This window comes from Xiphophorus hellerii, chromosome 16 (assembly GCF_003331165.1).
Source record: "Xiphophorus hellerii strain 12219 chromosome 16, Xiphophorus_hellerii-4.1, whole genome shotgun sequence".
Classification (NCBI taxonomy): Eukaryota; Metazoa; Chordata; class Actinopteri; order Cyprinodontiformes; family Poeciliidae; genus Xiphophorus; species Xiphophorus hellerii.
Genome location: NC_045687.1, coordinates 13,329,006 through 13,350,919, shown reverse-complemented (window position 1 = coordinate 13,350,919; position 21,914 = coordinate 13,329,006). Strand labels below are relative to the sequence as shown.

At 37.6% G+C, this 21,914-nt stretch overlaps 1 protein-coding gene across 3 annotated transcripts in view; it reads left to right on the top strand.

The window, feature by feature from the left end:
• prkcab (protein kinase C, alpha, b) overlaps positions 1-21,914 on the top strand; it is a 104,987-nt gene that overhangs the window by 32,125 nt on the left and 50,948 nt on the right. For 2 of the 3 annotated variants that reach the window (XM_032587089.1, XM_032587088.1), the window contains exon 3: positions 2,343-2,425. The exons of the other annotated variant lie outside the window; for it this stretch is intronic. In XM_032587089.1, coding sequence (XP_032442980.1) covers positions 2,343-2,425 — 83 coding nt within the window. The remainder of the gene's footprint in view (positions 1-2,342; positions 2,426-21,914) is intronic. 3 annotated transcript variants of the gene reach the window in all.

The following is a 21,914-nucleotide window of genomic DNA, read 5'->3' as shown; positions in this document are numbered from 1 at the left end:
TTATTTTTACACCCAAATCTTATATTTATTGCATCATCCAATAAATTACTATTACCTTTCCTTCATATTTGTAGAAAAGTTGAATTTTGGCTGATTTCATCTACAACTTCTATATTTTTGACCCCTGCCAGTGTGGATCAGAATAAAATACTGGTCAGAAATGGGAATAATTTCACTATGGATACTTCTAGGAATTATGCTGTTGAATCATAGTGTTTGTCACAGGAAGCCAAACAAATCTGTACTGAATTACAAGAAGACTGGACTCTCCATTGAATCCATTTATGCCCAGGGGAAGGTACAAATTTGTTCTTCCAACTGCCCCATTAAAATTACAGATCCCCTTACTTCTTTCTACTCATTTCATAAAGTACCTTTTTTTTCCCCATAACTGTTGTGTTATGTGTTGATGACATATTTCAGTGGTCCAAACCTCCTATTTATCTTCAGCAATTCTTGGCTGTGCATCAGCTGGATTGGGCTTGTTTTCTTTTTTCTCACATTTTAATTTCTTGACTATGGACTTGGAAATCAGCAAAACTAATGAGAGCTACAAGCCTGAACTGAAATTCCAAAAATATTTTTTAAATTGTATTTGTTCACAATACCACAAATAAAACTCAACCTATTTTTTTTTTCCCCTTTTTTATGCGGGTGGAGTTCCATGATTGTGACCAAACATGAGTTTGCAGTCTCTTCTGTTCAGTCATTGCACTACATTGACTCTTACGTTCTTAACACTGCTTTTAGATTTATGTACGATTCATTGGGCATGCATGCAGTCAAAAGTCGACGCCAGGGATTTTAGCCACAGGGAGATATCGTCTCTGTCTTGGATAAGCTTCACTAACACGCACACTGACTCTGACAGAAACACGCACTGCCCGAAGCTAGATTTATCCTTTCCAGTGTGTGCCGCTTACTGACCCCTTCATATCTCTGAACTGAGATTAGTGTCAAGTCATTCCATTTAATTCATTGGGAGAATCAAACAGGTCTGAGACCAACACCAAACAATAGCAAGGATGTGTGAGTGAACTGTGAGCAATGCCAATAAATTGAGGTTAAAATGAAGTATAATAAAACCGTCATTACACTCATGATTCACATACTGTAAATAGGCTGCAGCAAGGACGACCCAATGGTCGCAGTCCCACATCCACATGTGATTGTACCGAGAGGTTATTGCAATGCAAAATGTTTTTGGTATTTTCATTTTACATACTGTAATATTCCAATAATGATAAATTTGATGATATATTGAGAACTCCTGCGACAGACTGGCGACCTGTCCAGGGTGTACCCCGCCTTGTTAGCTTGAGATAGGCACCAGCACCCCTCCTGACCCCTCTAAGGGACAAGGATGCACAGAAAATGGATGGATGGATTAAGAACTCCTAATGTGAATCCATTCTTCCAATCATATATCCGTCCATCAGTCGGTTCGCTGCTTCCCAGAGTCTGTGAAATCCCGCACTGTTCCTTAGACTTCTGTGTAAACCACTTTCTGTTGTTTCATCTGCACCCGTCAGATTGTCTGGCAACAGCGACTAAGCTGGCACTGGGAAACACAGAAACCACACGTATTCTGTGGTGAGACATCACAAAAGCACACATGAACAGGCAGGCAGCTTGACAAAGAGCACAGCAGACAGATCGTGTGAGAATATAAAAAAAGACGAAAAGAATAGCAAATTTCAGATAATGACGGAGAAAAATACAGTCAGCTTGTGTGCAAGCTGTCACAGATGTCCACGGGTTTTTTCCTCTTCCCTCTGGATCTGCGGCGAGGTCCCAATGTAAATGCCACCATTGCTGACACTGAGATGCGTCAGGTGCTATGTCAGTCATGTCACACTGAGTGGCACTTTGGTCAGATGTATCCGAGTCCAGTGGAAGACAATAACACCATTTCCATCAACTCCATCAGATTACAAGTAGCCAATATCTGTAGAACACTGAATATTATGTGCCATTTTTTTCAATGTGGGTGTGAGTGTGGGTGTACACATGCATTTGTTTGTCTTTGTGGTTTTTCTTCGTTGTGCTCATATAACTCAGTTTTAGGTTGATTGATGATAATTTTCTTGCGCAATCAGTGCCTTACCGCCATTCCTTAAGTGTTTATCTCTCCTGTCGAAACTGTTTGCTAAATAGTTTACATAAAACAGAACAAGGATAAAGTACTTTGTGTTTGTTTGTCCTCTGGTATTTTCCACTTCAGACGACTATCTGAAGATTATGTTATGATTATAGAAGAGAACGATGAGAGAAACACAATTTTGTTTCACAAATTATGATTACTAAATACCTATTTTTTTTCTTCTACTTCTCTTTTTCAGTTTGTTGTTTTGTGGTCCACAAACGGTGCCATGAGTTTGTCAGCTTCTCCTGTCCTGGTGCCGATAAGGGTCCTGACACAGATGTAAGTTTATGGTTTGTGTTTATTTATTCAGCTGTTGCAATTAATGTCAGAATTCTCATTGAAAAAAAATAATTTACATAAAATAAATGTCAAACTGACAAATACAGTGCTTCATTTATTTCACATTTTTCCACCTTTAACCCACCTTGCCAACTATTGTGCAATCTGGGGTTAATTGCTACAAAAGTCACAAAAGTGTTTGCTTTTTACTTGTTCTTGTCTTTCAATCACATTTCTAACAAAATTGATTGAAGTTTCTTTGTCCCTGAAACAAATAAAATCACTCAATCTAGAATAAATACAAAATGACTTTCATGTTTTTTTTCCTGCCAGCCACCTGTTGCATAGAACCATCACAATTTTATTAACTGGCAGTCATTACAGGTTATAATTTAATTGTCTTCTGTTGCTGTTAAATCATAGCAGGAAGATGAGCGCAAATGGTTTAAGAAAATATAAGATTTAGGGTGAGAAATGTGGCTTCAGTGGTATTTTCATTCCTATGTTTAAATGTAGAATGGAGCAAATAATTATACTGATCATTCAAAGCGATCAATACTACAATAAATAAGCCGAGGTGAATTTAAAGTTATCTATATTAATTGTGAGAGTTCGATATAAGTATTTAAAGGTTTTATTGATTAAATCTGTCAGTTCTGCTTTAGACAATGTCAGATATTTTTCGAAGGCTGCTTTCCAGAAAAGCCAAATGTTGGAAAGGATAAAGATACATGTTTATATGTGTGTGTATTTGGATAGATGGATATGTGGGCATGCAGGTAGGCAGGCTGGCAGTTTGTATTTTAATGTATTATTTTTGGCATCAATGCAGATCTCTGACTAGTATGAAAAAACACCCTGAGTCTGCAACCGGCTGGATAAATGGATTCATTGCATATATGGGTATTTTCACATTGGGTCTGTTAATTGCAAATTGTAACTGTCGTGGTTTTTGATAAGATTCTGGCCCACATGCAAGATTACTCCCAGAAGAACAATAAAACTTTTAAAATAGTTTATTTTACACGAATAAGAATAGTGAGACGGTTTTGGTCCAGAGTAACATCTTGTTGGCACGGGGAATCGGGAGCAGGGTGGAAGAAATGTCTGCCAGGGAGGAATGAGTGGAGACCGGGTGGTTGGCTTGTTTGGAGGTTTGAACAAAGAACCGATGAGGCTCCAAGATGTTGGACCAGAGGGAGAGCAGAAGGCTTGGAGCAGATGATGTGGGAAGAACATTGGAGGTTTGCAGCAGACTGAGCAGGAAGAGCTCAGAGGCTTAAAGCAGGTAAGTGTTTTGGAGAGAAGCAGCAAGTTGAGCAGAGAGAAGGCCTGGAGCAGGTAAGTGATCGAGAGATCATCGTAGAAGGCAGCAGGTTGAGTGGTGAGAGTGTTGAAGGGCAGACAGGTAGTGCGAAGGATGAAGGTGGAGATGACGAGGAGCCTTGAGGTTGCCAGCCGGGAAACAGTAATCCAGACGGAGAACCAGGAAACTTCTCAGACAAACAAATCCAGATTTTAGTCCTCTTTTAGCATGTTGTGCTAAAAGAGGAGAACAAACAGATCATTAGTTTTGGCAGGGAACATATAGAAAACACAAGAGAAAACACAGAGAGCTTGGTGTTACCACGAAGGTTAACAGTCAGGCACACTGGCAGCCAGCTCCTCTCACCCTCCAGCCGATGAACGGATGAATTGCATTTTGGTGGACGCCTGCTAGTAGCTACCTCAGCCAGAAATATAAAAAATGACCTCGCAAACACAACACCCCAGATTCCTGATGGTAAAGACATGCTTTACCATCAGCATGGTAAAGCATGCTGATGCTAAAAGACATAGCTTTTGTAAGCTATGTCTCAATTTATAGTGGAATATTTCAACCTCTACACCACATGACAAACAAGAGGCATGGGGATAGAATAAGGAAATAAAATTGACCTTTACTTGTACATTCAAAATATCTTATTGTGTTTAGTAATGAAAAAGGAGACAGGGGAGAAAGGATACATGAATGCAGCTTCTCTTAGAATTAATGATGTCTTTAGAGATTCAGAGATCAGAATTTTGCAGCTTATTTCATATCTTTTTTTGTGAAACTTTGACCTGCTTTTACTCATTGTGGACTATTTCAATTTCTCTTGAGAACCTATAAGACATATTAGTAACTTTTAAAATAGATCATTTTCTAGCATTTCTTATCTGTCTTTAATTGTTTTTAAAAGCAATGTCACAACAAGTGTTTGCGAGTAAAGGCTGTAAAGCAGGATTTTGCAAAAAGTAAAATTTTACATCTGAAGTTGTCTTCAGGATTCTATTTGGGAACAGAAATGTACAAATATTTGTCTTGGAGAATAGAACAGAATTGTTCAGGATGAATAGATCCTGAAAGTTCACAAACATTAAACATAGTAACTTTTCTAGTTGGGTGCTCAGAGCAGCTCGCAATGCTGCAGAAGACACTCTCAGATGCATCCACTCATGCCACTGATTAGCTCATTAATCTCTTAATAGTGTTTTCCTCTAAAAAGCAACAATGGTACTGGTGGAGTCACAGAAACCTCTGCTGCGGAGATATTCTGCAGATCATGAGGAAACATCCTATTGCAGATGTGATGGCAACAGTCGTGACATTGCATGAGGATTGTTAAGAAATCAGCAGGGAGCTGCATCTACACAGTTTGCTCAATTTCCGGCGTTGAACTGGAAACATGTTTTGAAAATGTGCCACAATCCAGCATTTGATATATTTTGAGGTCACCTTAATTCTGGATGAAGGGGACATTAACAGTGAAAATACACTGTGTGTGGTAACACATGCTCTCATTAGAAGAGTTTTGTTCATCTCCGCTCCATGGCGCAAAACAGAAAAAGCCAATTAAGTCTCTGGTGGTCCCTCTCTTCAGCTTCACCAGGCTGAAAGTGCTGTTAATGAATTTTGCATGGATAAGCCAATTGAAGGATGTACATTCACAATAATAGTGCATTCAAAAAACAAATCGAAAACTGCATTCATAATAAGTGCATTGTTTTAAGTTCTTGATTAATTACATACTTTGTATGTAATGTTAGTTTCACACTTCCTAGTGGTTTTCTTTGCTTAACTTCCTCTCCTTAAATAAAACCCAAAATAGTTTTAATGGTTAGAAGTGAGAGTACTTTATTAAAGCTATCACATAAAAGGCAACTATAAAAGCATGCAATTTTAATGCTTTTTGTTTATCTGCTTTTTTGCCTTGTCTTCTCGTTCCCGCTTGCCCTTCATCCCTTATCATTTATAATACTTCTGGGCCCACTCTTGTCATTCAGAAGCATAGCTCTGTCTTTAAGCCCACTTAACTACGTCTCTCTTTCATCTCTCTCTCTAGTGCTCACACACCTACATCGATGGTTTAGACTTCCCATTGTGAATCTTTGCATGCCTGTTATTATGCCTATTATCTTTCAAACTGCTTCAGCTCAGAGTCAGTAAGGAGGTCTCTGAAGGATGAAACGCTTTGAATGCTAAATGAAGATATGGGATTCACCAGCAGCTCTTTAAAGATACAAAACACTTGATCTCATTTAAGCTTTCTCAGCATTTGACACTTTAGTCAATCAAAGCACACAAAGTTTTAAATAATAATTGAAAAAACATCAAACTTTGCATTCCAATCTCCTTCAGGTCCAGCATACCAAAATGATGAGCCTCTCAGGAGGCTCAAAATCTCTGAGTAAAACTAATTAACTCCTTTAACATATTAAACAATTTGCCACATTTTTTGACTCAGACAATATGAAATTATTTCATGGAATCAAAATGAGCAACTCTTTTTATGTGTAATCCACAAATGGATTACACATTTTGGAGCTATGAATCAAAGGTTTAAAAGATTTGTTGCACAATATCTTGAGATCTGATTTACTTTATTTTTTAAATAGAATTTTTTAAATTGCATTTACAAATGGTTGAAACATGAATGAAAAATACTGCTTTATGATAATTTGCAGTTTCTTGTTTTAAGAGGAACAAGAATCAGGTGGATTATTAAAATATGTTTCCTTAAAAGATGTCCATTTTTTTCTTTTCTTTCTTTTTCCCCATAACATCTGGCAGAAAGCTGACTGAGCATTTCAGAAAAGAAAACGTCTAACCTACAGTGAAACGTGGTGGTGGTATTGTGGTGGTCTGGGGATGAAACTTTCTGAAACTAGATTAGGGATGAATTTCACACTCTGGACTTAAATCTGATTGAGATTCTATGGCATGATCTAACGAACACAAGCTGAATTTGCTGAGTTGAAGTAATTCTGCAAAAAGAGACCAGGATTCCTCCACAGTGATGCAGACAACTCTGTGTCAGATATCACAAACACTTAATGGCAGTTGTCGCTGCTAAGGGTGGCATAAGTGATTAGGTATAAAGGGCAATTACTTTTTCAAATGTTGGTTTCGTGAACCAACTTCACAGAATGCCATTGAAGGATGAATGTGTTAAAAAATGTGGACAACTGCTCTGAAAAGTTGACTTCTGCCCCGTGGCATCTCTTATTGAAGTATACAGTAGACAAACAATTAGATAGAGAAAATAACTAAATAAATAGAAAAAAATGACCAAAAGATGTTGTTTGAAAGATGACAAGCAATATATAAAGTGAGTTTCATTAATCTTTCCATAAAGTCTGGGTAGTATTTTTGAAAAATAAGCTTTCACCCTTAAAACCACATGTCCAACTGACTCTTGGACGTTTATTTCCATCTCTCTGATATGTTCGCCGTGACAGAAATGATGATCTGATCTCTGCATACTGATGTACACATTTAGCTGCCATACACCAGTGCATTAATATGCAGCTCTGTGTAGAAGTGGGACTTCTTGTGGTTCTCTGTCCTCAGAGTGAGATGATGATTCACTGAAGCCTACCAATCCCTCCTTCTCTCCATCCTCCTTTTCTGCCTCAAAGCTTTCTGAATCAGTATGTGTGTGGTGTCATGACTCTGAATCTGGCTTTGGGCTTGGAAACACACACACAACGTCACTTTTTCTCTTGCACACACGCACACTGCCCCTTTGCTCTGTGGGCGGAGAGTGACCCTGGTGTCAGCCTCAATCTGTGAATGGCGTCATCTGTCCGACAGACGCTCGGATCCGCTCGCACAACGACATGGAGAAGATGGAGAGATGTTTGCATTACCATCACAGGGAAAAGTCCTCTCTCCTCCTCTCTTCTAGCTTTTGTGTTTTTCATTCAACATGTTGGAGCGTTGGCGGTAGACAGCCCTGTATTTCGAGTCAAGGATCTCTCTAGAACCTGTGAATGAAAGAGAGTCATCCATAGATGAACAATTTGACACTCACAACAAACTCACATCTTCTTAACTGGCCTACAGATCAAATTATAATTACAAGCCAAGATGTCTCCAACTTTAATACAGCGCAGGTGGTTCTCTAAGTTACCGTATTTTCTGCACTATAAGGCGCACCTAAAAACCTTCACTTTTCTCAAAAGCTGAGAGTGTGCCTTATAATCCGGTGCGCCTTATATATGAAAAAAGTTTTAAAGTGTGCCATTCATTGAAGGTGCGCCTTATAATGTGGTGCGCCTTATAGTGCGGAAAATACGGTATGTTATTTGATGGCACTGCTGCGCTTGTTTATTTTAGCTTTTTTCTCCTGCAACTTTTAGATGTCTCTCTGCTTCAGCACACCTGGTTCCAGTATTAGTTTATCATCAGAGCAGCTCTGTAGAATTTGACCGCATGCTGGTGCGGCAGTTTAGCCATTCATTTCAAGCGTGTAGGACAAGGGACACATCTAAAAGTTGCAGGACTCTGGCTCTCAAGGATTGCAGGTTGTGACCACAGATCTGGATGATCTTGATTGGCTACTGTTAATAATTGCATCTGCTGTTTTTTAAAAAAAACCTCTGACCATAAACTTTTTCTGTTTGAGGTTTGTTAAAATTACAAACATTAGTTCTATTTGCTAAACACCTGAAAATGAGAGATTGTTTTCCCTTACTTTCTTCAAATTCAGAAGTTAGCACATTCTCACTAATGATAGAATTCTCCTTTAAACTCTATGATTTGTCATAGTTGTCCACAAACTGTGACTTCCTGTCCGACATTTGGATATGGTGTTTTAATATTTACATTATTTTTCACATCTATTTTGTGAAGTACACCAGTTTTTCTAACAGCGAAGCTCATGAGGCAACAGGATGTTGCTACTGCTGTACTTGATCACAGGCTTTCAAGCTTCCCCCTTTTTCCTCCTAATGTGTTAGCAGTCATTATGGTGAAACACTTAGTTTTAATTTCATCAGGCCACAGAAAGGTTTTTGCCTCTATGCATTTATAAAACTGTAATTTTGCTATCTATGTCACTTTTGTAGGAAAGCTTCTTCCACTCTCAGTGGACTTTCAGTTGTTGCTGGTACAGCTCTTGTTTCACTGTGGATAATGATGCCATCTCAGCAGATTTACCCTGAATATTCACAAAATCTGTTGTCGTTCTGGGGTCAAAACACATGTTCTGTAACATTTTATCTCTGGCAGATCAGGAAATGTTGTTGTTTTTGTTGATATTCTTGTCCTGTGTCTGGATATTATACTCAAAGATTGACCAAATGAACAGTTCTCCACCTAAAATCGTGTCTAGTTTCTTTTGATTTTTGAATTATGTCACAAAAATATGCATTTGAAGTTTGTCTTCCAATGCATCCACAAGTGTGCTGCCTTATAACTCAAATGTTGTGAATCAATCTATCCCATCAGTAGATTATCAATAGATGAGTTAATGAGTTAGTCATCTTCCACATGAACAAGATCTCATCTTCATCTGGACTTCCCCAAATTATGTAAAGGCATTTTAATGTATCTAAACATATGACTTTGCAGAAAATACCAAAGAAAGATTTCTTATTCTTACATTTTGCAAATAAAAAAATATTTTCATAATCTTGTTCTATAATAAGAACCTTTTTGTCAATGTCTGATTCTGAGAAACAAAAGTTGATACAGTGTATATAAATATCTCCTTTCAACGGTAGAAGTTGAAAGGAGTTTATCTGTTTATCTTTGATACAGTTAGTGGTGCCACAAATTTAATACTTGAACAAGTACACTTAGTCACCCTCCACCAGTTTCCATTATCTCATCAGGTCAGGCCTGAACATTTTACCCAAAGATAACAGTAACAATATGTTGTTTAGCTGCCATTTAGCCTGTACTACTTAATCACCATTGCTGTATGCTGCTCAGTCAGAAGTGCATTCAGTCATTCAGCTTCACAGTCATAATGTATGTCGCTACCTTTTCCATTAATTCTGCACTGACATGATATAACTGAGCAACACACTGACACACTTGTGCAGGTGAGGCATCTAAACTCCTCATTAAGCAAGCATTTGTATAAACTGGTGCGACTCCATTCTGCCCTCTGTTCCCCATTAGAGCAGTCATCAGTGGTCGGGCCTGTTGACATTCGGACTTTGCTGAAACCTACTCACTCTGCTCAGCTGCTCTGATCAGCAGTGAGAGGCACCTTTAGCTTTTAGCTTTGATGAAAATGAGAATATTGGTGAGAAAATGAGAGGGGTGCAAAAGCTGGCATGTTCTTAGATGTTTCATGACTCCTGTATCTTTACTGAAAGATTGTCTCCTTTATATAACCTTTGCTACTTGGCCAGCACATTGGAAACTTTGCAGCTTCAGTTTCAGTGCTAATAGTCACTGAAACTATTAGTGACTAAAAGACTAAAAAAGACATTTTTTTGGTCTTTTTTAAGACTAAAAAAAATGGTTTTTAGTCTTAAAAAACCATTTTTTAAGACTAATGTGCAGGGAGATTGCATATTAAGTCATTACTGTTTAGTCACATCATAAAGAAAGTGTAAATTACAACTGCAATCAAAAAGCAAACAGGTGGATTGCTACATTAACCCCAAAGAAACCTGTGGCACCATCAATTCTCTAAATCCAAATAAGATCTCATGTTGAGAAATGGCTGTTAATTATATAGCAAAAATGTCCATCTAGACATTTGTGTCCTTATGCAAAAGGTTAAAAGAAATGTGACTTAGCCCATTAATTAGTAACTGTATCAGTATAGTTGTGTTGCTTATTTTGTCAATGTGACTAGCAAGTGGCAGTAAAACCTGATGATATATCAACATCAGGATCTGATCTTGAAAATTAACTGAGAAGCTAATGCTAATTTCAGCTGCCAAATTTTAGCTAATTTCAGTGATCAAAGTGTTGTGTATACTGTATAAAACACAATTTCTGAACAGACAAACTTATTAATAGAACAAATACTTAGTGACTTAATGAAATCACTCAGACCATTCATAAATGATGAAATCTTTGATTCAGAGCTTTTATGTGGTTCTACACAATAAATGAGAACAAGACAAGTGAACATATTCTACAGTGCAACAGTAATAGCTTATAATAATAGAGCAACATTAGTAATAACTATGGACAAATGAAGGCTGATACACTACATGTGTATCAATCTTTACTATGAGACCACCGAGAAGATACAGCAACATCAATCATCATCCACAAACCTGGGTGAAGATTTAGAAAAATATTAATTGGATATTTGCAACAAGATACTGAACAGAAGGGTCAGTGCATTACTGTAGCTCAGAGTGTGCATTTTTATGTACCAATCTGCAAAGATGGTCTGAGAGCTTTGTGTTGTCCAACTATTCATTCCTGCAGATAATCAAGATCAAAATGCGAGGCAGATCCATGGTTCATGATATTGTTCACGGTATTTAAATAATTGGTGAATACTTTTATATGTGGCTTACTTTTTTTAATATTCTGTATCTTCAGTTCTAGAATCCTCATTGAATTAATATTTTATTGAAAATCTTTCTGGCCTTCTTGTCTTTCTTTATTCCAGGAAGAAGTAGGAATGAAAACAAGCTCTCTGCAGTTGATGACCACAGGCATCCAAATCAATGCTTTATTAAATGATTTATGTTTTAGGTTAGTGGTGCTGCTGCAAGCAATTTTTGTTTGGCTAGGTTGTTGCATAGATTGGTGTTTTTTGTTACTTGGTGGTATAGTTTGTTTTTTGAATAATTTTGGTGGTTTATTGGTTGTAGTCAGATGGATAATTCCTGGCTGGTTTGTTTGTTCATCAGGTATTTGCTTTGTTATTTGGTTGAATTGTTGGAGGGGTAGCTATTTGGTTGGTAGGCTGGGATGTTGGTTTGTTTATTGAAAATGCTGTGAAAAGGATTTCTAATTAGATTCTTAATGGCGCATGAAGTACATTTAATCACTAGAATAATTACTGGACATACTGTGAGCGGAATTAGTAAATTTTACAGTATCTGCATACCTAAAATTAAAATAAATGGTTCTTAAATTAATTCTAAACCATCTCATTCAGACTCTTCTGACCTTCTCATCTTTGCACTTAAAGAAATCATTTTATGACAATGGTTGTTCATTTATACTTAATTCCAACAAAAAGTTTGATTTACCTGCCAGTGGTTTATTTCACATAGACAATCTCTACCATACATGTTATTAATGTTGCAGCTAACTGTGCAGAAAACCAATGTGGCTTCCATTTCTTATGGTGTACAATAACTGTTAGCTATTCTTCACTCTCTGTCCGTCTACGCAGATAGAAGGATCTAGTGACTAGGCAAGGTATCACAATACGTCAATGGGATTTTGAATATGTCAGTGTTGAATTTCTGCATGGCGCTGCCTCAGTTTGACACACTGACAGTTGTTGAGCTGAAACATGGCAAATCCCTTGTTCCTTCCTTCTTCTTCTGCTCCTGCTGGCAGCTGTGACAGCTGGCTGATTCTTGTTGTTTTCTAGTTCTGAAAGGTTACAGTCTCTGTCCTCATACAGTTACTGTGGGAGTATTAACAGACAGTTAAGCATTTTTTTCTGCAGCTGATTTGCTTTTTTATGCTTGAGTACAAAACTTAACTCTCTCTCACAGTCATTTTCAGGTGATTTCAGGTCTTCCCCTCTTTGCACACACATCAGGGATTTACGTAAGGATCTTGGTAGCTGTAGACCCGCCTGTTGTGGAGTATAGTTGCCTATATCTTAGCTGTTTCGTGGACAATTTGCTTTCCTTCCTTTCTTTATCTTCTTTGCCACTCAGCTCTGACTTCTAGCAGCAGAAATGAGAGCTAAATAACATTTCTATACTGAGTAGATATTACACAATGTCAAATTCCTCTTGGTTTTAATGCTGAAGTGCACAGAGAGCGGATTACCGCTTTGAGAGTCGAGCCTCTCACTGCACATCAACACAAGCTCTGCTGACAAGAAGGAACTCAATACAAACCAGCCAATATGTATGCGAGGCAGGTCAATTAAAGATGGACTTCTGTCCGCGTGAAGATTATCCAGAGGAACAGATCGAGTCTTTAGATTGCAGACATTTTGATTATGCAAGACCAAAACACAGAGGGACTGCGGGCACAAGGCTGCTCTTTAGTCAGAATTCACAGCATGTCTGTATTCTAAGCAGTAAGCATCATTACTTTAGGCTGACCAGATGTCCCATACCAACGTACCGAGTTGTAATTCCTCAGAGATTACTGTCAGTGAGAGAGTTGTCGTGGAAACTCTACTTTACAGTAATACACTAACAGCTACTCTTTTTAAAAACACTTTTCAAGCATTATTTAAAAGTTTTTAAAAACCCCTCAAAACAAACTTTCAAATAAATTATTTTTAAAAATATTTGTTAATCATATTGTTAATTAGTTCAATTGGTTAGAGGGTGTGCTGATCAGATAGTTGGGTGGTTGGCTAGTTAGTTTCTTAACCAGACTTATAAGACTTGATGGTGTTTGGCTAATATGTTGGTTGGACAGCTATTTTGTTGATTGGTGGGTTTGTTGGTTGAAGAGGTAGTTAGCTGGACAATGAACCAGGTATTTCTGATTATAATATTGCACACACTGTTATTATAGATAGAGTTGTAATTAAATATATTGGCGCATTAGCCATATAGTTGGTTGTTTATTTGGTTGGAAAGCCCATCAGTTTTTTCCAACTGCAATATTGTGATGTTGGTCCATAAGTATTTACCAGATAGATGCTTGGTTGGTTGCTTGAATTGTTGGTTGGATATCTGGCTGGTTGGGTGCTTGGTTGGACCACCCAACAGTGTGCAACACTGATTCTACTACTGCAACATACTCTTTTTTCAATCATTACCATGTCCCCTCCGCTTTACTTGAGTCTTAGCATCTTGTCACTGACCACTATATCAGGTGTGAACATAAAAGACAATGACAACTAGTCTGTATAAAAGGCCAAATATTAATAGAAAGAAAGTTTGAATGCATCTTACGTGGAGTATGAAAGTATATATGTTTTTTTATCAAAGTCGACTTTTGTAATTGCAATATTACAAACGATGAGACAGTGATGATGAATATTATTCACTATGTTGTTCTGATTTTCCCTGGTTCTTGCTGGGTTGGTTTTCCAGTCTAGGATTCCAGCATTTGTTCTCTTATCTGATTTGAAGCTTAGCTCCTCCCTGTTGGTCTCAAACCACTTAACGTAGAAATTGAAAATACTCTAAAACACTTAAAACACCTAAAATTGCTGTTCTTGGTCCATGAGAATCCAGATGATTTTCAGGTTAAGATGTGGAAAGGAGACAGCATCCATGCAAAGCAAATGAGCAGTTTACAAATTTCTGTTTCTTAAAATGCTGTGAAGTTGATATATTTTGCACGAATCCCCATGCTTGTATTATTAAAAAGTAATTGGATTTAGATGCCTGAACAACTGGAAAATGTGTGCGGCTTCATGTGCTGTTGATTTAATTACAGATAAAAAATAGCGTTCTGTATTTATGGGTTGCACACCTCATTACACACCCATATGTGTTAGTTAGTTAAGGGAAATTCCTCTGTTGTACACCAGCTGTCCAAAGCCAGAGAAACTAATAAAGACTTGGAAACTCGATATTAGGAGATTATTAGTTGAGTGCACGCATAAGCTATATGATGTCTTGTTACTTAGGATGTGCAAATCTAATCCTCACACAGCAACCTAGATACAATAGATATAAATCTGGCAAACACTGCTTTACACAGAAGTGACTTGATAATGCATGCAGTCTGCCTCTCCTCACCTCGGGCCTCTGTGTTAATGTTGTCCACCATCCTGCTTACATCTCTAAAAAATGGCCTCTTTACCAGAACACCCCCAATGAGACGCCTGTCCTGTTGAGCAGCTACCAGCTGACTTTTGCAAACGCCTGTCTGTGTTGTAGCAGCATGGGTCTCTGCACAGCGGTGGGTGGAGACCAATTTAAACAGGCCTGAGCTAGTGGGCCAATAAAGCAGCTATTTGCTTCTCGCAGCAAGCGTTTTGTTTTATGAACTGTTTTATAATGCTTGCATCTGGGTCTGCTGCTAATGGATTTTTTGTTTTATTATTATTAACAATCTGCCAGTGGTATTGATTATTCAATTACTCCCATCCTTTACTCATTCTTTGAAATGAGCCAAACCTGCACAGAAGTAATTACCAAGACTTGTCGGAACGTATGGCGTTTGGATATTCCTTTGGCTTTTCCACAACAAACTAACTGCATGACAATCTGACAAGATGTGAACCATCTGTTAGGTGCCTGATCTAAAACCTGATTGATTCACTTCAAAAAACAAAGGTTTATTTCATCAACTGAAGGACACAAGTGGAGCGTAGATTATTAGCACTTTATTAGCACTTTGTGAAAATATCACCAAACTACAATTTACAAAATTTCTTGTATCACGAATTTAGTAAAAGAGAGAAAAGAAAGTAGGAAAAAAACAGTTTCTCCTTCAAGCAACTAAACTTGTTTCTTCCATCTTCTTGTGTGTTCTCTTTAGGGGAAACCTGCTTGCCACTGTGAATATGTAATATAACCATTTGTGTTTCTCCACTGATGTTAATTTTGTCTGTATATTTGAAGGTAGAATGCTTATTAACAGATTCACCATTAAAATCTATTTGTACAGAAAGTAAGGGAACAAGAAATTTAAAAATAACCAGAAATCAAATTGCAATGAAAACAACTCAAAAGTCCAACTGTACTTACATCAGTTTAACCTGCTGAAATGCTTAAATTAAGAATGAAAGGTAATAATCAAATATGAAAATATTTGCCAGAGAAAAATACTGGGAGTATTTGAGACAAAGGGGAAAAAAATCAATGTATTGTGCTTCACCTGCATAATTATGCCCACACATAAATTTTATATTGTTGACATGGAACATTTTTTCCTTATAGGGAAAAACATTAATAAATTCACATTTTTGCAGAGACACCTGCTCTTATACTTTTGCATTTTTAAAGTAGAGTCACCACGTTTATTATAATTTGACAATGCGACCCTGCAACATTTACGAGTATCTGAACTTTTCCAGTTTGAGGTACTCCATAAAATTACTGAGAAACATACAGAAAGAGTTTGAATTAGATTCAGTGGCATAAAAAATGATAAATGGACAGATTGCTGTAATTTATTTGAAAGGCATATTCTTAAAAAAAGATATCTCCAAAAAATGTACAATCTGAAAGAAAATATATAGAATTTTCATAAACACAGGCAAATTTTTTAAAAAAGGGATAGAGATGTTCATCTTGCTCAGCAGTGTACCTTGCATGCTTTGTTTAACCTATAAAATGTAATTGGAAGCAGATCTGTTATTGTTGAAATGTTAGTACCACCTTTTAATGAGTGGGAAAAACAGATCTCAAAGTGCTTCTTTTGACATTTGAGAGTAATTACGTTTGGTTCCAAAAAAACGCTGCAGAAAAGATTGAAAAAGTCCATTAAAGATATCAAAGTGCTAAAATATTAGAGGAACGATTGAGACATCAAGAAATATCAGGTAAAATATGTACATGTGGAAGCAGCAAGATCCTGTCAGGCTTTTATTAGATTAGCCTGAATTTAGGGAAATTTTATACCAGGGGAAGCATCAGAGTTTCTTCATCTTCTCCTTTAAAGAAGCAGGGAATGTAGCAGAAGAGGATAATGAGGGACAGACAGAGGAAATGGAGCGTTCCAGGAGAGGCAATGAATAATGTGGGGTAGCACATAGAGGTCAAGCAAAAAGAGAAAAGCTGCAGTGTGTCATCTCATAAAAACCGAGGAAAGAATTGAAGTATTAGGAGTTGAAGCTAAAGGGGCTGAGCTTGGTAAAAAGCTTTGAGAAGATGAGGAAAAGGGGATTGAGAAATTGGGGAACCTTCATTCAGGACACTTAGAACTGCAGTGTAATTAACTTCAGACCTCACAGGGAGTCCAAATGGTGCGAAGATCCATGCATACTGTGCACAGACCCCATACTGGAGAGCTGTTACGACAAATTCGTGCTTCGGTTCAGTCCACGATGACACATGCACATGTGACTGGCATGTGTTGCTGCCAGTGTCGGTGTGTTCCTCCTGTTGGGCCATGTACGTGCCTGAAAGTGTGTGGGCACCCGGTCCTTCTGGGAAAATTTTGAATCAAACTTGGAGTTTATTGCTTGGTCTATTGTTACACCGACTTTTTCTTTTTTCTTGGTTTGAATGTTTTCTTTTCATTTTTAACATCTATGCAAAAGGCTTCAAAGATGGAAAACAGCAGAGGAAAAATAAGTATTTAGACGCACAAGGTTCAAAACTGAGTGCAGGGACTTGAAAATATGCAAAAGATTACAAAAGCTAATTTATGAAGTCCAGTTTCTCAGATGTGTTAAACAGTTCAGCTCCAGCTGGGAAGAAACTGTTCCTGTGCTGTAAGGTTTTTGTTCTTACAGACTGCAGCCTCCTCCGAAAGAGAAATGACTCAAACGACATTATCAAGCTATTTCTGAGTGAATGAAATATGTACACTTATATTTTCTGGGCAAGCTTTATGCGCTCTCAGTAGGAAATAGTCCAGACATTTCTGCAGTTTGCCCATTGTTGCGGTTCAGGTTGTTTTTGAGACGTTTTTGTTCTGTTGTTATTGGATATAGCCTGCTGCTGCTAGGGAGTGTCTCCATCTGTGCAAATTTGGATAACAGAGGTGAGCTGAAGTACGAAACTGCAGATTTATGCATCCAGTCACTTCTAACTTTGCTCTCTGAGGACTCTAGAGAGAGAAACATCCAAATAGTACAGATGTTATCTATAATTTATGTGACAGGCTTGAGCAGAAGGAGGAACATATTTGTAATGGGCCAAATTAAAAGACGGTGTATGTGAACAAACAGGAGAGAATTAAAAAAAAAATTGCAAATGCGGTGAAGTGGTATGATAAGTATTCTTATTGAGACTGGATGCTATGACATAAATCTTTAAACCTTTGCCTTATATAAAAAAAATAATAGATGAATGAATAAGGACTTTTTAGAAACATTAATTCTGAACATAAGTTGAATCATTTCTTAATTTAGTTTTGATTTAGGTCTTGATGAGGCTGAGGCTTGGTTAGAGTGGAGTAGTGGTTCATGAGTTGATTTGGCAGATCATCTCTCAGTAGAGATGTAGAAATCCAAACAATATGAAGAGAAGTTCAGCTGAGCCAGATTTCCATCATGTTGGTAGAATATGGTGTTTGGACAACTGATAAGGGTTCCTCTTTATAAAGAATGAGGATCCTGATGCAGACTCTAAACTTGATGATGTGCTGGCGGTAAGCTAAGCTGCTTGAAAAAGAAAATTAAGCAAAGCTAATTAGTTTTAAATAGGTGCTGCTGAACATCAGTTATCTTGAACATTTGGTTGCATTGCTACTAAAGTTAACTAATTTTGTTCTGTCCCTAATGCATTTTTATCTAGAGGTAGTCCATTTCTCTGTCAGGGACAAACACACCGGCACACACACGCACACACACCCATCTGCCCCAGAAATGTCAGTCTGAGCTTGCTTGTTGCTTTGTTGCTCCTGAAAAAGGAGTTGCACAGAAAGGTGGACTGTCAAGGAGTTTAGCCTATCTGACATGTTTACGTCTCTGAGGTTAACGTTGTGACCCACTGTGCTCTTACCACTGACCCAATTTGATCTCTTTTAGTAGAACTTCCCCTTTCCCTGGAAGCCATTTCAGGTTCTACTTGTGTGAAGAGGCGGGTTCCGTCCTGGGCTTTCAAAATTAAGCATTTAACGCCACATGTTTTGATTATATCACAGAAAGTCTCTAACTGTGCTCTCTCTTTGTCAAAAAAAAAAAGAAGAAATCATCAGTGAAACATGACGAATTGTGTAATCTTGATCAGCTTCACTCAGACAGCAGCAGAGTCTTTTGTCTTCTGCTCTTCATGTCTAAGGCATTGATTTTGGCTTTAATTATTCCACATATACAAACACTCGTAGACGGATGCGAGTGCATTATGAATGGGAGCTCATTTATTGGAGACAGACTAATGATGCTGCCAGATCCTGCCCCCCGCTGAGAAGAGCGTCGCAAGATAAATTGTCATAAAAACCTGCGTTCTCAGCAGAGAGGTGCTGTTTGGAAGTGTTACAGATGAAAAATGTGCAGCTCAGTGCAAAACTCGATTTAACAGCTTAATGCTTGTGTATAACTACACTGTTTTAAATCCCATTTTAATATAGTGTGTCTAGGCATTATGATGTCTCTTTGAAAGCTGGTTTCACAGCTCACTGTTAATTCTGATGTCTAGATTTAGTCCTGATTTGCTTATAATAATGGCAGACTGAACTTTTTACATGTATTTTAATGAAATCCTGTAACGTTTTCATCATTTCAGTGAATTCCCTGATGAGTGCTGAATCTCCCTTGTAACCCATCCCCTTTGAGCTATTTTCACATTTCTCTATGTCTGTAGTTTTCTCTTTTGCATTGTTGCCTTTAGGACTGACCAGAGAAATTACACTTGCTTTGCTGTTGTAAATTCAGTTGTCAACACACATTTTAATATGCACGCTCACATAATATGAGGTGTCATAATTTCTCTCAGCCTCTAACCTGCACTGTCTTGTCAGCAGTAGCAAATATGGCTCTGCATTCAGCAAAAGACTAAAGCATTTTTGAAGTACCAGCTAGAGATTATGATATCATGTTAAATAAATATTAAGGTCATCCAAATAAAAATGACTAAAGAAGCGCTTCCAACTTGGACTTTAGGCTAATTTTACTTCTGTGTTTGTGCATTTAAACATCTTATATTCTACAATTTCCAAGTGTATGACAACTAAACTGAAATTTTGACAATGAACATCACAAACTTTTAGTCTGTGCCACAAATTGTATGTAGCAGTGTCACCAAAATTAAAAAATTTTTTTAGTCAACCGTTTTTTTTATTCTCTAATGTATAATGAGCCGATTCTATCTTATCTTCACACACCGCAGATTCTCACAGACACAGGCCTCATTTTGTACACTTAGTGGTTGTAATCTGTTCTTTCATCTTGGCTACTTCTCTGGGATTTAAATTAAGAAACAAGATTTAGAGAGTTAGAAGCTACTAATTAAAGCTATTTGATTAACTGATAATGAGCAAACGTGACCACATGTCTAGAAATGTGGTCTGGTTTCTGGTTTGGAGGAAATAGATATGTGTTTACACAATACCAAGAAAGAAATACATTTGCAAAAACATTGCAGATACAATTGTTTCAATATAAGAAGATTTAAAAAGCCATTTAAAAAATGTAAAGTAAAAGTATTTCTAAAATTCCAGTATAATACTTGCTAGATTAAGTCATGTAGAAAAAATACCTTAATTTATGGGTGTTAATGTGCCTCTGTAAGCTTTTGAATATCCACTGATTATAGCTTTGCCCTATAGAAATATTATTTTTCCTATGGATCAGGCATCTGTAAGGAGTGATTTGGAAGACCAGGAATAGTAGGATACAAACACCCCAGCACTTCAAATGTATGTGTCTGGATTAGAGATGATATAAGTTCAGAAATGTTGCATGAAATCCGAACCGCTCAAATGTTTTAAATCACATACTCAGTGAATACATCTAAATAGAGGTTTGCACAACTGACTGCATCCATTTACTTGTTTTACTGAGATTTTACACCTTCCCTACACTAAAGACTAAAGAAAGTAGCTTCTGTCTTTTTTCAGCACTAGAGGCTTTTATTGACAGTCACCAGACAGGAAATGAGCAGAGAGAGAAAGGGAAGACATGCAGCAAAGGTCTCAGGAAAGGTTGGGAACCAAATCCAGGATTGCTGCATTGAGATCTCTAACCTCTGTATATGGGGCAATTGCCTTTTGACTCTGTATGGTCTGCAGTGTCGTGTTATAATGTCTTACAGTGTCTGCACACTGCTTATACCAATGCAGCAGTTTTCTAATTTTGAATGCATGACTGTTAGTTGGCCATTCTAAATCTCCCAAAGTATTGTGTGTGAGATTGTGATGAATATTTCTGTTTTTCTAGAGACGGGTAAAAGAGTGATTGGATGTGGAGAATCTCCGACAGCATCAGTAAAAACTAACACATCAGAAAAAGATATTCAAATATGATGAGGGCAAAAATAATGAAAACTTTATGCAGTTTGCTCTTTGAAGCCACCGAACAAACATTCATCATTAAAAAGGCCACTGCTGATGTCGGCTGTCTCATTAGCTCCTCAGCTGCAACACCCTGCAAAACCTGCTGCTCTTCCCCGCAAGCAACGCTTCATCCTTCAGAACCATTTTCTAAAAAACACTTTGACAAATAAAAAGTCTGAGGTTTATTTCAGTCATTGTTCTTCTTCCTGTCCATCAGTGACAAAAAACATGCTGGCTGGGAAAAGAGAAAATGTATTGCTTTCTGTCTTTCATCATTTGGACATGAGATTTATGTGGTAAAATACTGACATCAAAACAACCGTAACTGATTTGAACTTTTGTTTGTTTACTAATGCCACTTAAAAACTAACTTTATTCATTTACTTGTTTAGTGCTAAATTTTTAAATCCATGGTTATTTTGCTCTTAAAGGTAACAAAATTACTCAACAATTTTTCATTTCAGGCTGTTATGAATAATTCATGCTTCTGCAATTTACGAGGTGTGGGCATAAGCACATACATGTGTGTAGCTTCTCGCAGGCGTACTCCTGATTTGCGTGTGTGTGTGCGAGTGCATTTGTAAACTGTGTGTATTTGCTGGCAGACGGCAGCCAGGGAGCTGACCTATTCTTTAGTCTGGAGGCGGAGGCAGCCCGGTGTTTAATGTCACCAGCAGGGTGGGACCGCAGGAGACACAGGCAGTTGCTGAAGAGGGAGCTGGCTAGAGAAAGGTGGGATAGCAGGATTTTCATTTCAGTTTAAATATTTAAGTTCCTCTCCCTCATATGTATTGGTATTCGATCTGGCAGAAATGCGCTCTATCAAGTTTGCTGGCGTCGAAGTTAGACACAACCTGACTGTTTACTTGTTTGCGGTGATTTTTATTGAAGCATCTCTCACTTAGACTTACTCTTTATAGCTTGTTCACGCTATATTTTTCTACGGTATAGATGTAGATAGGTCTTAAATTATTTTTGCTCTTTGTAAACTGA